This window comes from Balaenoptera musculus, chromosome 20 (genome assembly GCF_009873245.2).
Source record: "Balaenoptera musculus isolate JJ_BM4_2016_0621 chromosome 20, mBalMus1.pri.v3, whole genome shotgun sequence".
Classification (NCBI taxonomy): domain Eukaryota; kingdom Metazoa; phylum Chordata; class Mammalia; order Artiodactyla; family Balaenopteridae; genus Balaenoptera; species Balaenoptera musculus.
In genome coordinates, this window is record NC_045804.1 from 44,061,244 (window position 1) to 44,083,993 (window position 22,750).

The 22,750-nt window shown below is 55.2% G+C and overlaps 1 protein-coding gene across 5 annotated transcripts in view; it reads right to left on the bottom strand.

Annotated features, from left to right (window-relative positions):
* Positions 1-16,242, bottom strand: part of SEZ6 (seizure related 6 homolog) — a 43,982-nt gene extending 27,740 nt beyond the window's left edge. For 4 of the 5 annotated variants that reach the window (XM_036835335.1, XM_036835339.1, XM_036835338.1 and 1 more), the window contains exon 1: positions 16,071-16,236. In XM_036835335.1, coding sequence (XP_036691230.1) covers positions 16,071-16,125 — 55 coding nt within the window. In that variant the 5' untranslated portion in view covers positions 16,126-16,236. Of the gene's footprint in view, positions 1-16,070 lie in introns of all 5 variants that reach the window. The other variant, XM_036835334.1, reaches the window with a different exon arrangement.
* Between the last annotated feature and the right edge of the window lie 6,508 nt (positions 16,243-22,750).

A 22,750-nucleotide genomic window follows, 5' to 3' on the forward strand; every position in this document is an offset into this window, starting at 1 on the left:
AGTTTCTGGCATCTGGGACCTGAGCTGAGACTGAGCTGAGCTGGGCCCTCTGGAAGCCTTCTGGTTGGGACCCAGGGAGCCCCCATTCTGTGTCCAAAGCACACCTGAGTCTCAGACTCAAACCAGAAGCCAAGGACACTGCTCCGCAGGGTGGGCACGCCAAGTCACACATACACTGGGGTGTAAATGTCAGCTCTGCCGCTTAAAAGTCAAGTGAGCCTGGGCAAGTCACCTCTGTGTCCTTTGTGTCCTCAGCTGTAAAACGGGCATTTTGGAGAGGTTTTGTGAGAATCTTTTTGTTCTAAATAGCAGGGTTTTTTGTTTGTTTGTTGTTTTGTTTTTTTTGGTGGTGGGGAATACAGAGGGAAAGGCCACACTCCGATGGGGGCAGCCCCCTGCCAGGGCAACACTGAGCAGGCCTTTAGGGTTGGGAGAAGTTGGCCCGGGTGAGGCCTCTCCTTTCTGGGCGACCATGTCCCCTGTTGTGTGGCAGTGTGTGTGACCTCGAGCATGTCAGCGTCCTCAGCTGTACAACGAGGATAATACTGCATTGCGCCGCGCAAAGGGCAGCGCCTCCGAGGCTGGCATGTATGTGGGGGACAGTGGCCCACAGCAAAACAGTCCCCCAGGATCCCCACCTGCCCGGTGCCGGGACGCAGGAATGCACACCCTGGGCTGTTGCTCCCTCCTCCCCTCCCGCGGGGCCGGGGGCTGCGTCCTCCAGGTGGGCTGGGACTGGGAAACACCCCTCCGCTCCCACACCACCCGGTCGCCGTTCCCACCGCGGAGCTTCCCGGCAGCCCCCAGCCCTGGTGGGCCCCGCCGCCGCCTCCTGGGCCCTCCCCCCGCATTAGCTCTTAAGCTATGCAAATAGACATCGGAGGGAGCCCTGTTTAAAGTATTTAGACGAAATGAAAAAAGGCTTTCATCGGCACTAATGAGCCATTCAGGATGCCTCCCCGGTGGATTCTCTCCCGCTCCGCCTCCCGGCCCGCGCCGCCCCCCTGTGGCCCCTCTTGGGATTGGAAGCCCCCTCCCCTTAGCCCCCGCCGGGGCCTCCCAGGGAAAGCCGTCTGCCCTGCCCGCTCCTCCCCTGGGCCCAGCTGGGTGAGGGTGGAGACAGGGGGCCGCGTGCTCCACCTGCACAGACTGGGATCTAGATGGGGCGCGGTGCTAGCTTCTGTTTAGGGAAAGCCATAACGACTGGGGACTCTTCTTCATAGCATCCAGCTGGGTAGGTGTTCTGTCCCTGCCTGATAGATGGGGAAACTGAGGCTCAGTGAGGCCCAGGACGTTGCCAAGGGTCACTGCCCCTGTGGGCTGAGGAGTTGGAATTGGTCTGTGTGGAGACAATGGCGGAGGGTGGTGGTCCCTGCCTGGGGCAAATGCTGCACCTGGCAACACACTCCAGATGCTGCCTCAGGCCCAGGTGGGCTGCCTGCTTAGTGCTATTGTGTCTGCAGATCTTTCTGCTCCAGACAGAAAGAAAAACCTCAGGTTCCAATCCCCAATCTATGTCTCAGTAGCGGTGTGATTGGACAGGGGGGGACTGCCCACTCGAGCCTTTGCTTCTCCATCTGTGGAGTGGGGACCTCCTGGGTTTGGTGAGGGCCATCTAGAGACAGGCCTATCCTCTCAATGGCCAGCCCCACCCCATCCTCTGCAAGGGCGGGCGGACCTGCTGGCCTTAGCGGCTGGCACAGGAAGGGGACCCCACAGTTCTCAGAAAGGTCAGGCTTGATCCCCAACTTGTGGCAGCACCAGCTTTCAGCTGAGGGGAGCATGACTGCAGGCGGGTACAGGGGGAACCTGGGGGATACAGTGGGCAGGGAGCTACCCCTCAGGGTTCTGGAGGTTAAGCTGGCCCAGCATAGGGAGAATGAGTATTTAATGGGATCTATTTATTATCCCACAAAAGCTAATGAGTTTTTTCTGGAGGTTCTCTGGCCCCTTTCAAGTTTTAATAGGGGATTAGTGAGGGCCTGGCCCCTGTGGACCCCCTTTATCCCAGAGCCCGAGGGAGGGAACAGAGGCCCCTGGAGTAAGAGAACCTAGGCCCCCCAGAGCCAGAGCCTGGTCTCCACAGCGACGGTTCCACTGGGCCCAGGCCTACCTCCTGAACTGAGGGTCCCCAGCTGGAGGCTGGCAGGGCCACATAGGGCCCCTGAGGCCTGATTCCATGTTCTACTACTGAAATAATTACCCCACAGTATCCCTGTGTCTGAGGTAGGTTTGCTGCTGTCGACTACTTGTATTAACAGAAAAGGCAATATAAGCCCTATACAACAGATGGGGAAACTGAGGCCTAGAGTGGGGGTGTGGCTTCTTCAAGATCACCCAAAAGGCATGGCAGAGGCAGAATGGACACGTTCTGCCTCCTGTGGTTTGCAGCCAGGCAGCTACCATTACTCAGTGCTCGTGTGCTAACCGTGCACTCAGCAGTTTCACATGTAATCAGTTATCTTCCCAAGAGACAGAGACACTGAGGCCCAGAATGGTTAAGTAAGTTGCGCAAGGTTGCACAGCCAATGTGTGGCAAGCCTGGGACTAGAACCCAGAGCTCAGCAGCTCCATAGCTCAGCTCAGTCTACTGCTCCCGCTGGCCCTCAGCTGTAACTCTTGACTATCTCCCCACCAGCCTGGCCGTCACTATCCTAGGCCACTCCTGCTGGGAGCCCTGCAGCTTGGGGTGATGGGGAAGGAAGTCCTGGCGGTGTCTTGGAGGGCCAGTGGTTAGGGTGGGCGGTGGTTTGAGTGCGGCAGATGCACTCAAAGGGAACTTCTCTACCAGAACAGGTGCCTTCCCCCTTCTGCCCTATTGCTCACTACTTTGTCTCTTTAAACTTTCCCCATCCTACCAGATCCAGCTCCAATCCCCACTTGGGATTGAGGGAGCCATCCCTGCCTGGCCCAGTGGGTGACAATAGCTCTCTTCTCTGATCTCCTGGGGGCATTTCTTGGTAGGCCCTCAGCACACGTACAGCTTTGTCCATGGCCAAGGATCTAGCACAAGGCATCTCTCTTCCTGCATCTCGGCCCACAAATGCTGACCCCTGGTGCCAGGTACATTGAAGGTGGGCTCAGGGGACACAGTCTCCAAGCCAGGATTCTGCCTGTCTGCACACTTGGAAGGCTCCCTGCTCCCCAAAGTGCTTGGCCCTTGGCCAGGAGGAGTGGGCAGGGGAGGGCAGGGGCGGGCAGAGGTGTGTCCTGCAGGGAGAAGATGGGCAGCCAACCCTTGGCAGTGCCCCAGCACAGCCCCAACTGGCAACTGATGAAGAGTGTCTATCGGCACAAGCTGGTGGGCCCTGCAACCCCAGACTATCCTCTCTTCCCCTGCCACTGACCATCCCCTATCTCACCCTCTTACTACCCTCTGGAGTACAAATACAAATGGGGGCACCTCCTCTTGGCTGGGACCCAGGCAAGGAAGTGGCTGGTCCCCAGAATCTGAGCTCTTGTAGCCTCTGCGTGCATCTCATCCCTCCCTCATTTACACAGGAAGAAACAGAATCCAGAGAGGTTTCCCAGGTCACACAGTAAACTTGGGGCAGGGCCAGAACTCAAGATTTTGGGGCTCAAAGAGTATCTGGCCCAACTGTTCTGAAGAGTAAACCCTCCAATACTTTTGGGGCTGTCTGCCATCTGTGGGCATGCCTCCAGCAACAGAGAGCACGCTGCTTCCTGAGCTGCCAGGAACAGCTACCTCCCCCATTGTACTAGGTTGGGGGTGGGTGGGTAACCCTGGGCTTCGACATCTCCAGCATTGGGGTCTTCTTGCCGATGGAGGGAGTATGGGGGTATAGCAGGCAACACCCAGGAGTCAGCCCACCTATCCTGGTCCTGCCCCTAACAGGCTAGGTCCCTCTGCACAAATCACTTCCCCATCCCGAACCTTCATTTCCCCATCAGTAAAATGGAAAAAGTATCTAAGGTCCCTGCCAGCTCTCACATTCCAGGATCTGGTGAGCCACAAAGGGCTCTGTGAATAAAAATACTGAACGCCACTGTTTACTGAGAATTTACCATACACCTAGCACCATTCTAAGGTGCTTTACCAGAATTAACTCATTTATCCCCCCACAATAACTCTGAGATATGAACTTTTATAGATGAAGAAATTGAGACCCAGGGAAGGGCAGTTCCCAAGTTACCAGTCTGGATGTGTCAGATTCAAACGCAAAGGCCATGCAGCCCTAGAGCAGTGAGGTCTCATAGAACTTTTTGTGATGATGGAAATGTTTTATGTCTGCATGTCCGTCATGGTAGTCAGTAGCCACACATGGCTAGTGAGCCCTTGAAATGTGGCTGGTGAGACCAAGACACCGAATTTTAAATTTGATTTCATGTTCATGAATTTACATTTAAATCACCACATGTAGTTGGTGGCTACCATGATGGAAAGCGCAGCTCCAAAACCTGACCTCTAGACCCAGAAGCATTCACCGCTCAGAAGGGAAGAGCCTAGAGTGGGAGGGGGTCCTGGAGGAGATTAAGATGGGCTGACAGGGGACTTCCTGGTGGCGCAGTGGTTAAGAATCCGCCTGCCAATGCAGGGGACACGGGTTCGAGCCCTGGTCCGGGAAGATACCACATGCCGCGGAACAACTAAGCCTGTGCGCCACAACTACTGAATCTGCGCTCTAGAGCCCGTGAGCCACAACTACTGAGCCCATGTGCCACAACTACTGAAGCCCACGCGCTCTAGGGCCCGTGCTCCGCAACAAAGAGAAACCACTGCAATGAGAAGCCCGCGCACTGCAACAAAGCATAGCCCCCGCTCGCCACAACTAGAGAAAGCCCGTGCGCAGCAGTGAAGACCTGACACAGCCAAAAATAAGTAAGTAAGTAAATAAATAAATAAATTTATTTTAAAAAAAAAGATGGGCTGACAGTGTCTACTCCCTTCCTTTGGGCCTGGGAAAACTGGGGCCTGGGGTTGGGCAGGGAGAGGTGACAAGGAGCCCTGGGACTTCTTTAGGTTTTTCATAAAGGCCTCAGGGGAGCTGGGCCTGTCAGCCACTCACTCCTCAGGGAGGATTGGTGCCACCCACCCACGATGTTTTCTTCCCAACCTGGGCCGAGCACTGATGTTCGGAGGGGTGGGGTGTTCAATGGGCAGTTTGGGGAGCTCCGGCAGAGCCAGTATAGGAGGACTTTATGCATGGAGGGCAGCCAGGAATGCTTGGCCTCTGGCGATTTGGCCCAGGATGGGGCCAGGGTGTGTGAACGCTCCATGACAATGCCTGCTGTGCTCGGCTCACCTGCCCTACCTCCCTGCCCAGTCAGGCACACAGGGGCAGGGAGCCTGGCCTGGCCACCACCCCAGGGCTCCTGGGCAGCCCCAGAGTAGCTGCCTGGTCTTGGGACCAGGGGAGGGCCTCACATTTACTGAGCACCCTCCATGGGTCAGGCAGGACTTCCTAGGGAGCTGTCTTCCACCCAGAGCAGCGCCTTTTATGCCTGGAATCAATATTTTACACGTTGTATGTGAAGGAACTGAGGCTGAGAGGCAAAGTGAATCATCCTAGTTCATACAGGAGGAAAGTGGCAGATAAGGGGTTTGAACTGGGTTTGCCTGTTCCACAGCCTGGGCTCAAGTTTCTACTGCAGAGTTGCTGCTTCATGTGAGCATGTGTGGGTCTGTGAATACGTGGGCCTGTGTGTATACATGAGCGTGTGCATGTGCCTGCATGTGTGTTTGTGTTTGTGTGTGTGTGTGTGTGTGTGTGTAGTTCCAAACACACAAGGGCCAGAAGTCATTACCCTTTGTTCTCAACCATGGACGCTACACCCTGGAACCTGGATTCACGGTCCTCAAGCCTGGAAAGGCCCAACCTCCCAGAAGGGATGCACTTCTCCCCAAGACGGCTGCTGTGCTCCCTCCTTTTCACCCTGCGCCCTTCTTGGACCCTGACTTGACCCTTCCCAGATCCATGTGGCCTGGACAGCCCCTCAGGCTCTGGGTGTGTGGGGAGAGAGGGGACAGGGCTCTGGGCCGCTGCCCTCTTCTCCCCACTGCCCCTTCCCTCCTGTGAGGCTGTGGCCATGGGCCCAGGGTAGAGGGAGCGCCCAGCTAACTGCCACGTTCTCCGCTTTCCAATTTAAAATCTAATATGGTCTCGCCACTGCAGAGCTGGGGGCTGGAGAGGTGATTAATGAGGCCTCTGCTACAGCATCGCCTGCTGTGCTCTACACCTGCCCCTGCGGCCCTGAGTTCCCCGCTCCTGCCTGCCTGCTGGCCCTGGGACCCCTAGCCCTGCCTGCCCACAGTTCCTGGGGCTGGACAGGTGGCACAGGAGCTGGGGGCCTGGAGTGGGGCGTTGGGAGAGAGAAAGGGGCTGGCCTTGGACGTGGGGGCAGCAGGACTGACGCCCACCCCTGGGGCAGGCTGGAAGGAGAGGGAGGAACAACCTGGGCCCTCTTTGGCCTTACCTCCCTCACCAGCTGTCAGGGCAGGGGACTGTGCTCTGTTGACTTGCCACTTTCCTTCTGAATGTCACTGGACCCCATACACCTCATCTCCAGTACCTGAAGTCCCTGTGTGTGTGTAGGTAGCCTCATCCAGGTATACTCCCTCCCCTGTCTTCCTGACACTTTGAACTCCATTCTGTCTCTCCAGCTTCTATGGGGGAGATGCAGGAGGTCCTGCCTTACTTCCAAATGGCCTGCGGAAGAATCACTGGAGGCCTGGGATCTGCCTTTAGAGGTTTGGAGGGGGCAGGGGCAGGGTAGCCTGGGACCTTCTCCTAGCCCCAGGCAGGTGGCTTGGGGCCTAAGCTGCCCCAGGGCATGGGCCCTGCACCTGTGGACAATCCCAGACTCCCCTTGTTTCTATGGCCTGTGGGACTGAGGGGAAAGGGCCTTACCAGCCCAGCACCCCAGCCTGTGAGGCTCCGGAGGCTCAGATTGTCCTCCCCACTTGCCCAGCAAGCCTGGGTGGGGGAGGGGAGGGGTGCAGAGCAGCTAAAAATAGCAGCAGCAGCTCAAGTCTCCTTGAGGGGTCAGTGGAGCCCAAGACTGGGGAGGAAGAGAGTGGAACAGGCTCTGGGGAGGGGAGAGACCAGACTGAACTGGGACCTGCTGTGCCTACACCCAGGGCCACAGTCCCAGGGTATGGGGACAGAAGGGTACAGGTATGCAGGGACGTATGGACACAGACACCCAGGGATAGATGGACAAGCCAGGCAGAGATGTATACAGACATGGCTACCTGCATATCTGGGGCTTCCTCTCCCCAAGACCCCCTGGGAACACCAGATGGACCCAGCTGTGCAGCCCCCAATCCCTCAGTCTTCTCTCTTGACTCAACCTTGCTCTGACTTCCAAGGACCCTGCCAGACGGGGTGTGTGTACACCTTGAGTAGAGAAGGCTAAGTCCTCCCCCTGTGTCCCTGCCAGTCTCCTCTGCTCGAGGCCCAGGGCAGGGAAGGACCAGGGAGCGCCAGAGGTAGCATCAGGGATACAGGTGCAACAGAGACTAGGCTGAGGGCACCAGCCGAACCTGAGCAGCCGGCTTCTTCCTAGCCTGGGCTGGCAGGCAGGGTGGGGGGATGAGAGGGAGACGGCTGGACCCAGAAGAGCAAGGCTCGGGCTCTGTCAGGAGGTGGAAAGAATGGAGTGGGCGGTGAAGGAAGGTGGACGAGGGGAGGCTGGATAAGCAAATGCACAGATGACCTCTCTCAGGCATGCCTTGTTTGGTCCCACCTTTACACCTTTGCCTGGAGACGCCGGGGGCTCTTCTGTCCTCAAAAGAAGGTGACTCCCTCTCCCCCATGTCCTCTAACCAGCCAGAAAATAGGACCTCACAACAAGAGGGAGGCTGCCAGCTGCCAGACCAGATGTTTCCAATCACTAGCACATCCCCTTGCTGGATATAAATGATATCTAAGAATGTCCATCAGAGCAGCAAGCCGGGGTGAAAGCCCTTAGAAGCACTCTAATCCCAACCTTCATCCCTCTACACTGCTAGTCTCAGCTTCCTAGTCAGACCTGGGCCAGCTGGCACTCACTGCCCACCCCTGCCTTGGGAGTCCGGCCCTGGGCTCCTCCGGCTTCTGATACAGCCCCTCCAGTGACCACCTGAAAACCAGCCCCTCCTGCTGCTGGACAGCTCTGGCTATAAGAGGACCCTCCTCTTAAGCGGGGCTTCCAGTTTCTTCCCTGTCACCACCCCTTCCGATTTTCTTCAATCTGGATGCTGTTTTTTGAAAGAGGTGGGACAGGTGCCATGAATTCCCAAGGAAACTGAGGCACAGGAAGGTGACATGATTTGCCCAAGGTCACCCAGCCAGTAAGAGCCAGTATCAGGTTTAAACTCTGGGAGTCCTAGTGCCCTGACCAGCATTCTTCTAATCATGTTCTTCCTTTGGGGCTGCCCCCTCCTCCCGGAGGCACAACTTGGCTCTCCAGACTGCATGATATCCCCCCCTCACAGGCTTTGGGGCTCCCTAGGCACCTGCTGGCTGGTGGGACCCAGGCCAGACACTCAGCAGGTGGCTGCCTGGGGCACAAAGGAGCTGGTGCTCAGCTGCTGGGCTGGGAGGGAGAGAGGGAGAAGTTATGGGGTGGGAATGGGGGAGGGATCGGGGCTGAGAGTGGGAGGGGCAGGGTCTGCTTCTGTGCCTTTTATAAGGAGCGAGAATGCAAAGGGGGTAAAACAGCATGCAAATGAGCATCTGTTGGGGGTTGCTCTGTGGTTCAGGCACTTTTCACAGGGGCCCTGCAGTTCTGCCCTTGCAGCACATGACCAGCTGGAAGGAGAGTCCTGAGGGTAGAGAGAGGAGCCCATGGGGAGGGGAGGAGTGGGGGACTGAGGGAGATGCTGAGGTTGATGGGTGCAGGATTCCGGCTGGGCCCCTGGGGACTGCACTGGGGGAGGGGAGAGACCCACAGCTTGGATTCTCCAGCACATGTGGTTTGGTGGCAGGAGGGGCCCTGCACCTGCTCTGCCTTCTTGGGGGGTTAGAGAGACACTCAGACCCAGCAAAGATGGAAAGAGTTGTGATGGGGGGCACCAAACAAGGCCTGGCCTAGGGATCCCAGAGGCTCACTGGGTCCTCAAAGACCCAAAAGACGAGCTCTCTTGCTACAGATGAGAAACTGAGGCTCAGAGCAGTCCCTGGCCAGGAATATCTTGTCCTTTTGAAGGTGAGTGGTTGGATGCTGTTTAGCATCTTGTTTGTATCGCATTTAATTAAAATCAGAGAGTCTGTGGTCTAGCTGGGGAGGCAGTCACAGCTGAGTTTATTAAGAAGGCAGCTCCCCCTCCAAAATGAGTTCCTTAAGGGCAGGGATTATGTTGCATTCCTGCCTATTAAAGCACCGGATAGGTGCTGAATAGAGGGTTGTTGAATGGAAAAGGGATGGGTGGATGAAGGATGGATGGATAGGCTAAGTTCCTGATGGGTGGTAGTGTTGAGAGAAGAGAGAGAGCCCTCTGGGCTGGATGATCAGGAAAAGAGGGGGTAGCTGAACTGAAATAAACAGAAGGACCCAGGGATAGCATTCCAGGTATGGAAAAATGGCTGAGCAAAAATGTAGAGGTTGGACTGAACAAGGCATGCACAGGGTCTAGGGTTCACCCTAGCCCCCTCACCCAGTCTCTCCATTGCCCACCTTTCCACACACTCAGTTCCTTGTCATCTCCTGGCAGAGCCCCTTGTCCCTGCTGAGCCCAGCCAGTACCCCTCACCCCCACCCCTTTCCACCAGCCTGCCTGCCAGCAAGGCTGCAGACTCTGCAGCCTGAGACCCCGGATTGTTGTTGGAGAAGCAGCAGGTTTGTTTACTCCAGAGCCCGCCTGAGAAATCTCAACAATCAATGGCCAACAGCACTGCCGGCGCTGCGGCATCGATCCTCCCCTCCCAGGGCGGGCAGCTGGGTGGCAGGTAGGCAGGTGGAGGGAAGATGTGGCAGTCTTGGTGCCCAGTCCTGTCCAAGATCTGAGCTTCAGGCAAGCTTGGGTCTTCCCCCCTGGGGGCTGGGCCTCAGCAGGGAGGTAGGGGTAGGGAGTAGGTGGGGCAGCCCAGATGCAGGAGAGGAGTGACTCGTATTCTCATTCACCAAGGCTCCTGAAAGATGGGAGAATAAGAGTTACCCAATGTCACTGGTCTCTGGGCCAAGACTTCAGGGTTCACTTGACTCCCAGTCCCGTGCTCTATACTGGCCTCCAAGTGTCAGAAAAGATGTTTTACTCCTCTGCCCCTAAGGACTGAGCAAGATAAAATGTCCCTAATCTACATCAGTAAGGACTGAGGGTAGACATCAGGAAGATAAACCACTGTCATCATTAGAAACATGCTAGAAGAAAGTTAGGAGCCATTTATGTCTTGGATCTGTCTGACAACATGGGCTTGAACTTGGCATTTTATAAAATGAAGATAATAGCTTCTATCTCATAAAGATGATATGAGGACTAAATGAACTACTGTATATAAAGCAGTACAGTGCCTGGCACATAGTTGGTATCTAATAAATGTTTGCTATTATTGTTGCTGCTATTATTATTATTATTAGGATATTGATACTCTTCTGGGTTCCCATCTGCTTGTACTGAAGCTTTGCCTTAGGGTGGGGGAGTAGACACAGTGCTGGCTGCAGTCAGGTTTTGCAAAATGGTCAGGCACTTTGGAGTAGTCTTATTACTTATTGACTTTAAGCCCAGGGTAAGTGACTTAATCTCTCTGAAGCTCAGTTTTCCTATCTGTAAAGTGGGGATAACTAGTCTCTTGTATTAAAATAGAAAAGGCTTAAAAATGAAAGACTTGGCCCCTGAGGGTTCTGAGCCAGGCCTCATACCTCAATAACATGTTTGTGAAATGAGTGTACCCCAGGGGATGGATACACCGCAGGGAGCACTTTTTCGGAGCTGTGGAAGGTTCCTGGACATGAACTGTGGTGGTCCTGGATGACTCCTCCACCCCCACCTTTTCATTCAAGGGCATGACCAGCTCAGAGCTGCTCCCAAGGTTTCATATTGGTCCTTCCAAGCTCTGTGAGGGTGTCTGAAGCTGAGACGGATGAGGAGGTGATAAAGACAGAAGGCATGGGGTTGCCCCTCCCTTGTCTCAGTCCTTAAGTTCATGCAGGGCACCCCCTCCCAGCCAGCAGAAGTGGTGGGTACATGCTGTGGGAGTGAGTCAAGAAGCCTAGGCTCTGGGCTTAACTCTGCCGCTGCCTACCTGCACAGCTCATGAATTTATTCAATGTGTATTTAATGCATGCCATGTGCTAGGCTCTGTGCCACTGGGGACCCAAGCAGTGGTGGCACTAGGGCAGCAGGAGAGAGACTTTAGCCCTCTCAGAATGGCCATCAGCACCCCACCCCCAAGCCACCTCAGGCTGACAGCGTGACAGCTTAATTTGTGGAAGGAAAAAACTAAGTAAAGGCTATAATTTACAGTTGGGATAATTGGCCAACCGTTAGGAAAGGGAAAAAATCCTAACATACAATCTATGTAAAAATAGTGTGCTTGCTACGCAAACTCAGCTTCAAGACACAGTCCCAGCTGCCATGCACCCAGCTCTCCTTTCTAAACAGGCAGCTGACCCTAAACTTCTTCCAAAGAGGAATTCTAGAACTACCCTGAAATGGAGGGGCTGAGCAAAACAGATTTGGTACCCTTGTTTTTGAGTTCCGTCTTGCTCTTGGAAAGGAGCATCAGACAATCAGGTGCTCGCGACCCAGCAAGATGGGTAACCTGATGGGGGGAAGCCAGGGGATGGTGGGAGCACGAAAGAATCCCCTGACCCAGGCTGAAGGTCAGGTGAGGCTTCCCCTGAGAAATCATATAGTAGATGCCCTGTAAATATGTGCAGAAGAATTCCATGAAGGGCCAACTAAGCTGGGACCTGAAGCATGAGATAGAGTGAGCCAGGTTGGCCCAGGAGGGGAAAAGAATTTCAGGCAGGAGGAACAGCAAGAGACCAGAAGCTGTTGAAAACATGGATAGTTTGGGGAACTGATTGGCCTGGCTGGGTAAATTGGCTTCCTGCCGGAATTAGTCTGAAAGGGGCCTTGGAGACCTCCTAGTGCCTGCTCCCCACCTCCCAGCTGCTGACTAGGGCTGGTAGCATTGTCTCCTCAACACCAACCCTCCGTCCCCAAGCCTCTAACATACACAGCCTGGCTCTTCCCCCCTGAGAGGAGGCCAGTAAGCTGGGGACCCAGAAATCTGCATGACTTGACAGCCTTTGGAGGCCCTAATGTGCTTCCAGGCTTGGCAACCACCAGTTTGGTGCACCCTTAAATTGAACGCTCCAGGAGGTGGAGACCCACAGAGGACAGAGACATGCCTGAGGACAGACAGGTAGCCTGAGGCACTTAACCATCTGAAGTGAGAGGTTGCTTCACTAAAGTAATCCTTACCTATAGGCCCTTTTCCACACCCTCTTTCCTATTTGGGGGTTGGGGTACCCAGCTCTGACAGCTCTGCCCAGGTCGGGGCGCAGCATCCCTGAACCGAGCCCACCTGGCAAACGGGGCCTGAAAAGGCTTGGAGAGGCGCGGACAAGGAGGGTGGGAGGAGGCTGGCACGCTTGGGCACCTAGGGCTGGGTGGAGGGAGGGGCTAAGGAAGGAGGTTTTTTGACATGCCCTCCACCATTCAGGTAGCCATGGTGGGAGGGGCACAGAAGCTCTAATTAAGCCCAGTTTCTAATTAAACCCAGCCCCTGTGTCTCCTCAATCCCCATTAGCGCCCCATGGTGTCTCCAAGGCATTTTAAGCTGCCACCCTGCTGAGGAGGCTGGGACCGCTGCCAGGGCCTGCCTAGCCTGATGAGCTTAGGCCCGTGAGGGGCAAAAAGCCAACCCAGACTTCCCCTCCAGTCCGTGGCAGTTTCTGGGTCCTCCAGGCTCCTCAGAAAGCCAGGGGAGCCTCCTGCCCGCCATGTCAACCTCTGGGGCTCTGAGTGCAATCTAGACTGTCTCCCACTGAGGCTTGTCCCCAGCACTCCCTTCCTTACCCCAAAGTGCCAGGCTGGGCAACAGGGAGAAGGGCTTGGTGCTAGTTTTGGCTGTAGCCCCCAGACTCAGGAATATTCTGTCAGACTCCAGCACCTACCACAGAGTCTGCAGGAAAGGGCAATTACCATTTTATGTTAAGGCAGCCCTGGTTTGTTAACTCTTTCAGCACTAGGGCTCCTGGAGGTCAAGCCTTCCTCCTCTTCTTGCCTCCCAGACACCGTCCCCCAGTTCTTGGCACAGAGAGCAACCCCTACTTGCTGTCCCCTCCTTCACTCTTCCCACCACATACTCCATCAGAGTTCAGAGAGGGGGAGCATCAGGTCCAAGGTCACACAGCCAGTGGAGGCAGCCTCTACCTCTGGAGACCCAAACCCCACCCCAGTTTCTGCTGCTTCCACCTTCACAATCTCCCCAGGCCACATTCACACATGCAGAGTTTAATTAACTTTATTGATATTCAGAAATTAGGAGAATGACTAAAGGTAATTGCTCATTAAAAATCATTAAACTGACACAGCAGGCTCAAGCACATGCCACCCCTCCCAAACAGCTTTCCTCTCCCCTTGTGGCAGGATCGCTGGGTACCAACTGTGGGTTGAGAGGACCACCGGTGGCTCATGGCGCCCCTCAAGCCTCAGGCCGATCGTGCCCCCGCAGCTGCAGAGGGACTAGGGGACTGAACCCGTGGGGTTGAGCCTGGCCCCGCACGATCTCGCCCTGCCCCTGAAGTCTCCACCTATCCCGCCTCCTGCCACTTCTGGGCCGCTTCCGGCTGCATCCAAGCCTGTGTCTCTCTGCCTAAATGTGAGGAAAGCTGAGGCTCCCCTCTCGAGGCCACGAGGCAGAGGGATGCACCACCCAGCCACAAAGGCTCACAGGCCAAGGTCTTTACTGCTCTGGGCCCGCCTTCTCATTGCTGAAGCCCCCAGGAGCCCTGAGATGGCCAAATGCATTGCCTGCCAGTGAGACCACTCAGTACCCAAACGACTGGGACCTCGCAGCCCCGCTGGGAGGAAGGGGTGTGCCAGGGCTGGCCCAGGTCCAGGCCTTCTCTCCTCAGGCCTGGCACTGCCAGGCTCCTTCCTCTTCTCCCTTGGGGAGTGAAAATAAAGATCTTTCCAAGCAGGCAGACCTCTATCCCACATACCCCTTGGGGGAGAGGTCTCGTGGGCATTGGAGAGGTCCGGGTGGTCAGGGAGGGACACTGGCTGGAGACACACAGACTCTGCCACAGTCTCAACAGTTTCTTCTCAGCTCTCACACCCACAAGCCTAGCGAGGCTCCCCGGGCTCCCGGCCACACCAGCCATCCTCCTGGAGACCCGCAGTCTCACTCCAGCCCTGCAGGGAGCTTTCTGGCAGAGGCTGCACTGCACACTAGCGGCCTTACACACTCTTCACACCACTCACTGCTGAGCCCTCATGCAACAGCCAGACCTTCTGAAGCCCAGACACACTCGGACCCACTACTCCGGACACTCTGGGCCCTGATTACATTCACACACAGAGCCACACACCCACACAGGAGGTTTTGGACTACAGGCCAGGAGGCACACACAGGCCCTGCACCCCAAGGGAGCTGTCCAGCACAAGGACATGGCCCATCGCAAGAAGTGTCCCGAACTCCCAGGGACATTTTCGGACAGCTGGGCCAGGATGCAAGCTTCTCCTCCCCCCTCTCCCTGCCCTGGCCCGGTAGGGCGTTCAGGACTCTTTCCCTCTTCCGCAGCGGGAACACATGGCACTGAGTTTCTGGAGCCACAAAAGAACCCGGCATGGGCAGCCAGGGAGCAGAGTGAGCACACCTGGCTGCGTGTGACTGGAGCCAGAGGCTCAGAGAGGGGCTTCCACGTCTCTGGGGACGCAGAGCGAAGAAAACCGCGGCCCAGGGGCCCAACCTGGCCCCGTCCCCACCGCCCTGAGCTCCAACGAGGCCTGGAAAGATGGAGCGAAGAGGTTAGAAACTCCCACCTTCTCCCCCCTCCACATCATGCCCTACGAACCATACTCCTAGGGATGGCGGGTCCCAACGCCAAGCAAGGTTTCGGCGATCACACCAGTCACTGGCTGCAGTGGAAGAAAGACGTGGGTGTCCGTAGTTTTGAGAGCGTTTGTTTGAGCCAGGGTTTGTTCCCGCCGAGAGTTGGAAACCTTCCTTCCCCGAGGCACAGAACCCCCATCCTCTCCCTAACATTCCCTCGCTGCCCACTCCATGGCCAAGCTTCTCTCGACCCAGGACCGATGAAGTTGGAGATCTGACTGCAAGCGGGGGACCGAGGACCGCAGGGTGAGGTAGCAGTCCTCCTGCGAAGAGTCTGCGGCCATGGGGTGGGGAGGGGCCGAGCAGGACGGCAGGCAGGGAGGTAGGAAGAGCTCCGGGCGTGTGCAAGAATGGAGGGTGCAAGGAAAGGACTCCGGGGAGGACAAAGTCTCTATCCCAGGACCTCAGCTGTTGCAGCCCAGGGCAGAGTGAGGAGCCTGATAGGGGTACCCGGACCCACCGAGTTTCTCCCTGGAATTGTACTCTAAATCCCGACTCCCGCGTGGCAGCGCCAAGGCGGAGAGAGGTGAGCGAAGTCCCAAATCCGGGTCCGGCCGCCATCCGGCCCCGTCCCTCCGCAGTGAGAGGCCCCGGAACGGGTGGCAAAGTCGAACGAAGTTTGGCGCGCGACAAGCGAGGCGGGACCCTGGGCCGCCAACGGGACCGTCCCGACTCACCGCCCTGTGCTCTGCCCCCCGGCACGCGCCCCAGCGCTCCTAGACGCTTGGAGTGTGGAGAGGTAGCGAGCGGGTGAACGCGTGAGTGTATGCGGGGAGTGGGTGGCGTGATGAATTGCAGCTGAAAAATCCCATTAGATCCGGAGAGATGATTAAAGGCGAGGTCTCGGCCGGGTGCGAATGGCGGGAGCAGCGGCAGCTTCCCGCCCGCGGAGCCCGTGCCCCGCCCGGCTCGGCCGGCGCGGGGAGCAGCGCAGCCGGCGGAGCGCGGTGCCTGGGCTGGGCAGCCAGATGCGCGGAGCTTAGCGCGGGGATGGTCCTCTCTTCCCACCCCTGGGACCCTGCCCCTGCCCCAGTCCTGCCGCCGGACGCCGGGGTCCCTTACCGTGAGCCAGGAGCGCCAGCAGCGAGGGCAGGAGCAGCAGGGCTGCCGGGCGCATGGTGCCGGTAGCGGCCGCGCCCCAGGTCGGGGCCGCGATGGGAGGGCTGGGAGCTCGGCGGGGCTTGGGTGCGGGTCCTGCCGGGGAGAGGGAGCGTGGCCGCAGCCGCCGCCGGCGCCTGACAGAATCAGCACCACGGCCAGCGCCTGGCGTCGGCGCTGGGGATCGCCGCGCTGGGCTGGGGGCGGGGGCGCGGGAGGAGCGGCTTACCGTAAAGTCTCAAGCAAAGGCGCAGCAGACCCGGCGGCGGGAGCACAGGCTCCCACGCCGCCGCCAGCTCAAGGGAAGGACTTCCCTGCTAATGTGGGCACACGGCCCCCGCCCTTCCGCGCTGCCCACGCCCAGCCAAGCCTGCTGCCCTCTCCCCCATTAGCAGCCTGCTGAGGAGGTGGGGTTCTAACCCGATTCTCCGTGAGAGAGCAACCCTCTCACCATCTCTCCCCACCCCATCCTGGTACCTGAAGGCGCCAAGGGTGACCTGGGAAGACGTCCGCGAGTGAGGCAGCTGGCGAGGCCCGCGTGCCCTTGTGGCAGCTCCGTCCTGGGCCTGTAATGAAGATGGCTTTTGAGCGTACAAAGGACAATAATTTATTACTTTGTGTTCAATAAATGCCAGGGCTCCAGGCAGCTGCATCAGCAGCAAACTGTGCTCACAGAAAAGCTTAATTATCCTGATATTATAGTTAAAAGCCAGTGGTACTCGTGTCCTGTGAAGACATTCTACACTTGGCAGGAGCCAACCTGGTGGGAAGCTGAAGGTAATATCCTGGGTCCCCATGCAGCCCTGGATCTCCAGTACCCTGCCTTGGCCCCCCTACAGGACCAGAGAAGCCACAACGCTAGCCAGTGAGAGCAGACCCTTCACACCTATCCCTGCCCAGGTTCCTGGAACTGGTGGAGAAAATGGGACAGGCATGGGGTGTGTGTGAGACGGCATTTCCCTAGGGCTATTTTAGATAGAGACTTGAAGGAGGCCCAGGGGATTAGCCAGGGAGGCTGTACCATTCAAGGGCATAGAAGAACAAGCTTCTAGGACTCTGCTTGGGCTGAGAAGCCCCAGTGAGTCATGGGGCAGCAAAGAGGGCAGTCACATCCCTGAGGCAGATGTTTAGATCCAGAGGTTTTTCTGGCTCCAAGGATGAGCTCACTTGAAGAGCCTCAATGGACAAATGGGACATGACCCTGTGACTGATGTTATTACTCCCTGTAGAGGAAGAGGAGGGCTGAACTTCCTGTGGCCCCCAGGGAGAAGGATAGCTTTCTGTTTAGTTCTTTTCACATGGACTTGGCTCCTCTCCAAAGCTTCCAGACCCCAGTCATTGTCCAATGCTCTTCCTGATCTCATTCTAGAAGCAAGTGGCAAGACTTCTGCTCATTCCTCAGAGTCTTTTTGTCCTTACCACCTCCACAATCTTCCAGCTCTGCTTATCAGATTCTCTCTAGATCCTTACTGTGGGCTCTGGGGAGCTACCTTGATCGCTGTAAAGAATTCCAGGCAGCAGGCAGGTGGCATGTAGAATTATCTGAGGGAGTCACTGGGAGAGCATTTCTGTACTGTCGTTTCAAGAAGTTGAGAAAAAAGAGGGCAGTAGCAGAAGGATGGCAGAAGGGAAGGGACTTGACAAAAGAATCAGAGGTAGGGAGAGAAAGCCAGGAAAGAAGATGCAGAAGGGAGGGAGGGAGAGGGTTGCCAACAGAGGAGGGAGGTAGAAGGTTTTGTGGATGAGGGTAGTTTGAGGAAATACTGGCAAATGGCATGAGATTCTTCCTTTCCTCCCTGAAGGTATTCCTGAGCTCCTCCTTGATTCCTGGGCTCCTCTGAACTAAGCAGCTTGGGCAGAGGAGGGTGAATCATGCCCCAGGGATGAACCTTGTGTGCCAGAATGATTCATGGGGATTTGGAGGCTGGTGGCAGCTGGGCTTCTTGATGAGGTGGGCACTACTCACAAGAAGGAGAAGCTCAGGAACATGTCACATCATGGTTTCTACCGCCTGAACTAACCTAGGCATTCAGGAGGGGGTCCAATAAAGACTACAAACCCCAGAATGCATCACTCTGCCCTGAGCTCAGAGGATGGGTTTGTACTGCATCATGGGAAGAATATGTACCTGGGCTGTCCCTCCCTCCTGAAGACAGTCAACGTGGCCTCTGTGCTATGGGTTCCCAGTTAGGTTGAGGCAGAGCCTGGACCAAATTGGGAAGTAGTAGAGTTTCTGTCAACACCTTGTCTCATGCCCTTCAAGGGGCCCGTTCTCCCCAGATCTCAGCATCACCCACAAATTAAGGACAATAAGATGCCTTAGGGAACATTCAGCTCTATACTACAAGTTTACAGTGCACTCAAGTCATATACACATTTGAAAGTGGCAGCCTGGGGAGACTTGCAAGGTTCCCTTTACTGGTCTCATTTCTCCTCTTCATTCTGTGTCCTCCACCTGGCTCCTTACCCCGAGAGGATCTTGGGCTTCCTTGTCTATGTAATTGATTGCTTGTCTTCTCTACTAGCTGTCAACTCTGTGAAGGTTCAGAACATGTCTGTCTCTTCAAATCTCAACCTAGCCCAGTGCCCCACACATAGTAGATGCTTAATAAATATTTGTGAATAAATAATGGCATGCCCAAGGCAGGTCATTGGTGCCAAATTAGTGCTGTGAGATAATGGAGAGGGGACAATTGCTTTTGAGGGGGAGGGGAGGTCATTGAAAGTTTCACACAGCAGATGGGTTGACTGAAATCAGTCTTTTTTAGTTTGCTTTTGGCCACACCATGCAGCTTGTGGGATCTTAGTTCCCGCGACCAGGGATTGAAACCGTGCCCCCTGCAGTGGAAGCGCTGAGTCCTAACCACTGGACAACCAGGGAATTCCCTGAAATCAGTCTTAATTATGCTTTAGGTTTCAGTCAGGGGAGAGGAAGAAGGAGGGCATCCAAAGTGGAGGGAGTGACTTATGCAAATGCAAAGTGGTGGAAATTGCAAGATGGTGTGGGTTCAGGGAGAAGACTGGTTCTGGTGGAGCAGGGAGTCTCTGCAGGGATGTAGAAGGAAGGGTTGGAGCAGGCTGGGGCCAGGCTTTGTGTTCATCTGAGCCATAGGACATCCTTAGTGACTACATGGAAGGGGTTACCCCATCACAAAGATATTGGCACCCAAACAAGGGAGTCCAGAATTATTAAGCTGGGTTTTCAAGCACCATGGCTAGTGATAGGAACTGAGGGGTTCACTGCTGACTCAGAAGGTAGGGGAAGGGATCTGAGTTACAATGGCTGCATTAGGACTGAGAGCCAGAGAGAGGGAGGAAGGGGCTTTCCAACCTCAGGGACCCTCATAACTTCTGCCCAGAGAGTGCCAGACATCCAGCACACACCCTGGAGAAGCCAGCCTCACGTCCCCACTTCCAAACAGCCCATCAATTTGCGGGATCACAGGCACATTGGTGACTTATTTTGAAGTCTCTGCCTGGATGACACTTGCTTTCTGAGTGAAAGGAGAAGAAAATTAGTCTCCTCCAAGACAGCTTTCAAACCAGAGCTACATCTTCCATGGAGCCAAGGGGTTTTTGGGGTTTCAGGGAAGCAGGAGCAGGGGCTACCACCGCACTCCAGAGACTCCCAGGGGCACACTGCTGCCTGTTCACCTCAAACCACTCCTCAGAGGGGGCTCCGAGACCCTGCAGCATCTGGAACCGTCTGGGATGCCACAGCTCCAGCCAGGCTTCCTGGAGTATCCAAAGTCAACCTTTTGAATTTAGGGGCAGAAGGAGGGCTCTGCTCTCATAAATGGGAGTCCTAACTCCTGAGTATTTGCTCCCACTCCAGGAGCAGGACCAGATCAGCTTTTGCAAGAGCCCAGGGTGGGTAGAGACAGCAGCAGAAGGGGGTTTGATGTGAGCTGCTTTCCATTGCCAGACCGAGGCCTCCAGTCAGCCCACCACTCCCAGCCAAAGCCTTTGATCCTCCACAGCTCCATAAATGTTTAATGCCACTGGCTGGGCAGAAATGAGGCAGGTGCTGAAACAGAGAGACTGGGGAAAGGACTTAAGATCCATGATGTTGGCTACATTATTTTCACGTAGGAGCCCTGGGATGGGGGGAGGAGGCCTTCCCCCTCCATATGATTGAAGTCCCAGGATTCAAGTTTGTGGCTATAATAAAGGAAACTCTAAAAGCCCACCAATGGGTTGAAAATAAAATGAATAATCAATTGCAGAAGCCCAATCCCCGGTTTGATTGAAGGAGAAAGATGGACAGTTAAATGACAATCAAATGCAAATACAGCTCAACAAACACCACAGCAATTACCAGGCACAGGGACCACATGGTGCTTGCAGGCAGCAGGGGTTGGCAATTTGGAAGCCTGGGCCTGTGCGGAGGTGATGGGTGTGAGGCCATTTTAATGGACAGTTAAATAGATGCAAACCCTCCCCATATCTACTTTGCATACACTACTAATGAGTGGGGAACTGGAATTCTGGCATCCAGAGGGAGGTTATATCACCTTCTGTGGCTGCCTCTGCGTCATTTCAGAATGGAAGAGGACCCGAGTGCCTGGGAGGTGAGACCAGAGTGGGCCCTTGGATCAGAGGACCTTGACATGGTCACTCTAGTCTCATCGGATTCTTCACACCAGCTGGTGCTGAAGTGTTGAGGGTTGAAATTGAAGGGAGCCTGTGGGGTCCTCTGGGAAAGGGCTCAAGGTGCTGGTCTTCCAACAGCTGAAAGGCCCTCGGTGAGAGTGGCCTTCTCTTCTAGATTTGCATAATGCTTTGCATCTCATTTGAATGCTGTTAATTTGGTGTCAGGCTAGGTTGGCACCGTGTAGAAAAGAGAACAGCTGGCTTTCTCCCTCCCCTCTGTACCCTGAGGCTCACCCTGAGCATAGCCCTCCCTAACTTGGGGGATGAGACCTCCACTTCCACCACCCCTCAATGTTCCCTGGTACTTGGAGAGTCTCTTGGTGAAGCCAACTCCTAAAAGCCAAGGCTGCCTGGGCAGTGCGGCCACCTGCAGAGTTATGCAGAAGGAAGAAGAAAGAGTCCCCCAAGGTTGTCCTCACCAGACCCAGAGAAACCTTGGGAGTATGCTGGCAGCCTTCTTCTCCCCAAGCAATCAAGGCGGCTTGGCTTGGAAAGGGTCCAAAGATAATAACCCAGAAAGGGAGGGAACAAAGACAGGTGATAATCCCAGAGAAATATAGAGGGCTCTAGAAATAAAATGCTCTGAACTCCATATTTCTAGTGCTTGAACTTACATGAAATACATCTGTCCAGAGGCATTGGGTTTACAGTGGTGTGGCTCAGGCTGGAGACCTGGTACCAGGATGATGACCATGTGATGAGGGAGTGGGTCACGGGTGGGGGGGCGGTGAGCTCCTGAGAAAGGGGGAGGAGGCCCCAGATGCATTGTGTGGGCTGCTCCTGTCAGGTGGGCCTCAGGGTGCTACTGTGAGCTGGGGGTGTGGGAGGAAGGAACAAAGTTTCCAGGCTGCCTGGGATGCCCCTCAAAGGCATCTTAGTTCTTTCCTATGTGGAGCCAGCTAGAGTGCCCCACCTGCTTCTTACCTGGGTTGGCCTGACCTGGAATCTACGTCAGTAGTAGACAGAGAGTATTTATGCATAGGACAAGCAAGGAGGAGGTACCAACTGACCAAATGCTGGTCTCCTTTTGTCAGGGAGAGCCCTTCTACCCAACAGAATCCCAAGGCCAGCTCCACCTACCTCTGGGGACTAGGACAGGATGGGAGAGGCATGAACCACTTTCCTGACCTCATGCCCTTGCCCCTGACAGTACTTACCCTGGGTCATGCCATGGCTGGGGGTGGAAGAATGCCTCCCGCCCTTTTTTTTAATGCCTGAGATAAGATTAGGGGGTTGCTTTGAATAATGTGAGAGGATAATTGAGTTTTCCCCTTTAAGCAAACCCAGGCATGAAGCTTTGGAATTACATAAAGGACGGGCTCATAGCTGGTTCATATTTTACAGAAGGCCTTTAAGTATTTCCTCTTCAAAAAGATTGCCACATGCATTTAAAGCAGATTTATGAAAATTTGGTATGTTCCCCATTTTTTTAGAAGTTAGCCCTGAATCCAGTGGGCTGTACTTCACCTCTAAAAATAAGAATAACAGCACCATTTATTATTTACTATTACTGGGCATTAAGCTGGGGAATTTATATCCTCACAGCAACCCTATGAAGTAGGTACTGTTATTGTCCCCACTGTACAGATGAGGAAACTGAGGCTCTGGGAGGCTAAGTGATTTGTAGCTAGTTAGTAGGTCCAACCAAAATATACAGAATACCAAGGCAGAGCAGAAAGCTATAGATGCCAGTGGGCCTTTGCAGGAGCAGGTGTGCGAGGGATCTCAGGTTCACTGGACCTCTGACCGCTGCCCTGGTCTCACCTCCAGGAGGTCTATGCCCAGATGTTCTCCTCTGGTGCAGTCCGTGGATGGTGGGCCACATGGAACAGGCAGGGTAGGGCTGGTTACTTATCAACTTATTCTTTAGACAAATATTAAGTATCCACTGTGCTAAGTGATGGGGATAAAAAGGTGAGTGAAAACAGACATTGCCCCAGCCTGCTCAGAGCTCACTGTCTAGAATGGGAGACCTTGCGCAGAACCACCTG